Genomic DNA, 4305 nt, shown 5'->3' on the forward strand with positions numbered 1-4305 from the left:
ATGTCCCTATAAATAGGAGAAAAACACCATTTGATTGGCACACTTTTTGCCTTTGTTAAAAGAATTTTTTGGATCTACCTCTTTTCTGATACTCCAGATTTTTGGTTCTCTCCTGCTGTCCAGAAATTGACATCTCAGTCTCTTCTTTCCTTCTTAGTTCCTTCGTTTTCTTTTAAGTCGAGATAAATGGCTGATAGTTCTTCCCGTGCTAGCGATCCTGCCGCAGCTCAGGCGCCGGAATATGATGTTCTTGCTCCCGGAGGAGTAGTGATAAGTGCATTTTACTTAATTTTTAACATATAATTTCTTTGAAAAAATACAACAAAAAAAACTATCATATTTCTTCATACTTTTTCTAAATTATGCAGGAAAAGTTAAAGAAGGATTGGTCCGGGAACGAGAAGATTACAGAGGAAAAAGTAGAAAAACGGACAAGCTAAAGCAAAGTAAAATATGGTGCTAAAGAAAGACGTGATATGCCATGACAAAGGACAACCGACTCACAACCGGCTACAACAAACTATAACCGACTCACAACCGGCTACAACAAACTATAACCGACTCACAACCGGCTACAACAAACTATAACCGATCCATAACCAAAGAAGCTCATAACCAAGCATAACAAGGCCACAACCAGCCATAACAAGTTCATATCCAAGAGTGTATTGAAAAGTTTGTCATGGCTTGGCTATAAAAGAGGCATCAATCGTGAAATGAAAGAGGGGAGAGCGAGGAAGAATCTGAGAAGTGAAATATTGAGCAGAAAGCTTTTCCTTTCTCTCTGTTCTTTAGTTTCTCTTCTTTTTCATCTTTTAACCATTATATTGGCTTCATTTCTAGTTCAGAATAAATTGTAGTATTGGAAATTATTCTAGTTCCTGTTTTTCATTAAATAGGGGGAATTATTCTCTTGAATATTTCTTTCTATTTTCTTATTTAATGGGCAAGATTATTTCCGTTGTCGGTATTGGCTCCAATATGGAGTAACTTTTCTTGTGTTGGAAAAATGACGGATCTTAATATCTTTATATAATAGTAGATATTATTCTTCAATTTCGCATACTTGAGCTGAAGCTTTTTATTTAAATTTTATCTGCTTTATAGTTGGGTGTTATTTAATTTGTTAACATCTATCTATTTAGTACTACATATTAACTTCTTACTAATTCTGTAATCGAAAGAGGCAGAAGAGGTAATAGTTAATTTTGGTATTGATAGATGTTAACCTACATTTAGTGACATCTAGCTCTTATATGTTAAAATTGATTCTACTCTTATTTGTAATCGAAAGAGGCGAATATTGTATTAATCAGTTATAACAAATAGGGTAACCGAAAGGGACTTACTAAAAAAGAGCATGCTTTAGTTCAAATATATATTTCTGGTTCTTTAATATTGCCATTTTGACAATTAATTTGTATAACCGAGAGGAGTACACTTAATTGTTCAACTATAGTAATAATATATAAATGTAATCGTGAGAGGCATTTATACATTTATGAGAAATAGAAGTTGAAGAATAAATGTATTTACTATATCATAAAAAATATTAAGTGAAGTCAAGATCCCAACACCTTTTTATTATATTTGTGAAAAACAAAAATATTTTCTATTGCTCCATTCGTGTTTTTTTTTAGTTAGTTAATTTAAAACTCAACTCTTTCTGATTTTCTCAAATAGTAACTAAAACAAGAAACATTTGTAGAATAGATAAACCAATCTCTGTGGGTTCGACATCTTTCTATACTATTATTTGACAGAGTACGAGTTAAAATTTTATATACGCTAGACACTCGTCAAATTTTTGGCGCCGTTGCCGGGGATTGGCTAAAGTCTACTACAGATTAATTGTTTTACTACTAATTTGAGATTTTTTTTGTCTAATCATTTTAACTTTTCTACAGAAATTTCAGAAAGTGTATGACCCGTTCCTCTTCTAGAGAACTAGTCAAATACGATCCTGAAATTGAAAAATCTTTACGGTTGTTGCGAAAAGAACAAACCTCACGATCTCAAATTTTCACAATAGAGGAAATGGAGAACGAAGAACTCAATAACCAACTTCCACCACATCAAGTAGAAGAACAGTTTGATGAGGTGGCACCACGACGTGATAGAATACTCCGTGATTATGCAAGGCCAGATCATTTTGAAGGAGAATCAAGTGTGAGGAGACCACCAATTGCAGCAAACAACTTTGAAATCCGCACAGGCTTGATTCAAAACATTCAACAGTCATGTCAGTTTACTGGTGATGCGAGTGAAGATCCTCACACCCATCTAATTGATTTTCTTGAATTAGTTGAAACTTGCAGGTATAATGGAGTCACAACAGACGCCATCAGGTTGCGGCTTTTTCCTTTTTCTTTAAAAGGTGAAGCAAAAATATGGTTGCGAAGTCTGCCTAGAGGTTCAATCACTACATGGGACCAAATGACTCAGAAATTTCTTAATAAATATTTTCCACCTGCAAAAACATTTAAAATGAAGCAAGAAATCAATAATTTTGTGCAAATAGACACTGAATCTGTATACCAAGCATGGGAACGATTAAAATCAATGCTAAGAAAATGCCCACACCATGGTATCCAAGATCCTGACATTTTATATATTTTCTATCACGGTCTTAAACCCTCTGCTAGAAATGTAATTGATGCAGCATCAGGAGGATCAATAATGGGAAAAACTACTACACAAGCAATGCACTTTCTTAATGAAATTTCGGAAAATGCTGTTCAATGGCCCTCTGACAGAATGATTATCAAAAATACGGTAGGAGTAAATCAAGTTGAAGCTTTGAATTTATTGACACAACAAATTGCGACTTTAACACAAAAAGTGGAGGCTTTTCAGGTAGGTGCTCACTCATCATCCCAACTTGAGAATTGTGATGTTTGTCAAGGTAATCATCCGAATCATGAATGTCAAGCTTCAGCGCAAAATGAAGAACAGGTAAATATGATTGGTTATAGAAATACTTACTCATTTGGTAGTCCCATGGCACAAAAACATCCAGGATTTCAATGGAGTAATCCTGATGGTGCTGAAAATCCTCAAAGATTTTTTAATCAAAATCGGCAGGTAAAGGGACCACCTGGTTTTCAAAATCAAAACAGAGGGCAACAAGATTTCCAGAAATATCAACAACCACCCCAAAGAGCTCATCAGCAAAGCCTCGAAGACATAATGTACAAATTCATTAAGGCTACTGATGAGAAGGTTGAAAGTCAAAGTTCAGCCATCAAGAATTTAGAAATTCAGATGAGCCAATTAGCAACCCTCATGTCTGAACAAATAAAAGGTGCTCTACCAAGCAACACCGAGAAAAATCCAAAGGAACACCTCAAAGCCATCTCTCTGCGGTCAGGTAAAACTCTTGATGATCCATATGCAGGTAGACAAGGAAAACCACAAGAATTGGGACAGGTAAATGAAGGTGAGAATAAAAGAGACTCTGAACTTCCAAAAGAACAAAAAGATAAAGGAAAAAAGGTACAAGAAAATGAATTGATGATAAATCCTCACTCTGTACCGCTCCCTTTTCCCCAAAAGATGAAAAGAGAAAATCTTGACAAACAGTTTTCAAAGTTTCTGGATATTTTAAAGCAATTGTACATTAACATACCTTTCACAAAATCTTTGACACAAATGCCTTCATATGCTAAATTTCTCAAAAAAATTTTGTCAAGTAAAAGAAAATTGGAAGAAGTTTCAGTTGTTAAGCTTACAGAGAAATGTAGTGCTATACTTCAAAATAAGCTTCCACAGAAACTTGGCGATCCAGGGAGTTTTACAATTCCTTGTACTGTGGGAGGTGCTCACTTTGAAAAGGCGTTATGTGATTCAGGTGCTTCAATAAATCTAATGCCTTTTTCAATTTTCAGGAAATTAGAACTTGGTGAAAAAAAGGATACTGGTGTGTCTCTTCAATTAGCTGATCAAAGTACTAAGAAACCAAAAGGAATTATTGAAAATATCCTTGTCAGAGTGACAAATTTGTATTCCCAGTAGATTTCATAGTGCTTGAAATGGAAGAAAATACTGAGGTACCATTAATTTTAGGGAGACCATTTCTCGCAACAGGGAGAGCAATTATTGATGTTCATCAAGGACAACTAATTTTGCGAGTTGATGAGGAAAGAGTAATTTTTGACATGCAGAAAATGATAAAATATCCTGGGGATGAGTCATCATCATCTTGTTTTCAAATTGACTTACTAGATGACCTTGAAGATGAATACAAAGATAATCAGTTAATTACTGATTCATTGGAAAGATGTTTAGTCAGCCTAGGTACCACAA

The 4305-nt window shown here is 34.6% G+C and overlaps 1 protein-coding gene across 1 annotated transcript; it reads left to right on the plus strand.

Moving 5' to 3' along the window:
* The first annotated feature begins 2037 nt into the window (after window positions 1–2037).
* On the plus strand, window positions 2038–4014 carry LOC109210600. The gene is made up of 2 exons (XM_019374043.1): window positions 2038–3614; window positions 3699–4014. Exons 1-2 carry the CDS (start codon window positions 2038–2040, stop codon window positions 4012–4014), a joined length of 1893 nt encoding a protein of 630 aa, XP_019229588.1.
* Window positions 4015–4305: the final 291 nt, after the last annotated feature.

The sequence above is a fragment of the Nicotiana attenuata genome, unplaced genomic scaffold (assembly GCF_001879085.1).
Source record: "Nicotiana attenuata strain UT unplaced genomic scaffold, NIATTr2, whole genome shotgun sequence".
NCBI lineage: Eukaryota > Viridiplantae > Streptophyta > Magnoliopsida > Solanales > Solanaceae > Nicotiana > Nicotiana attenuata.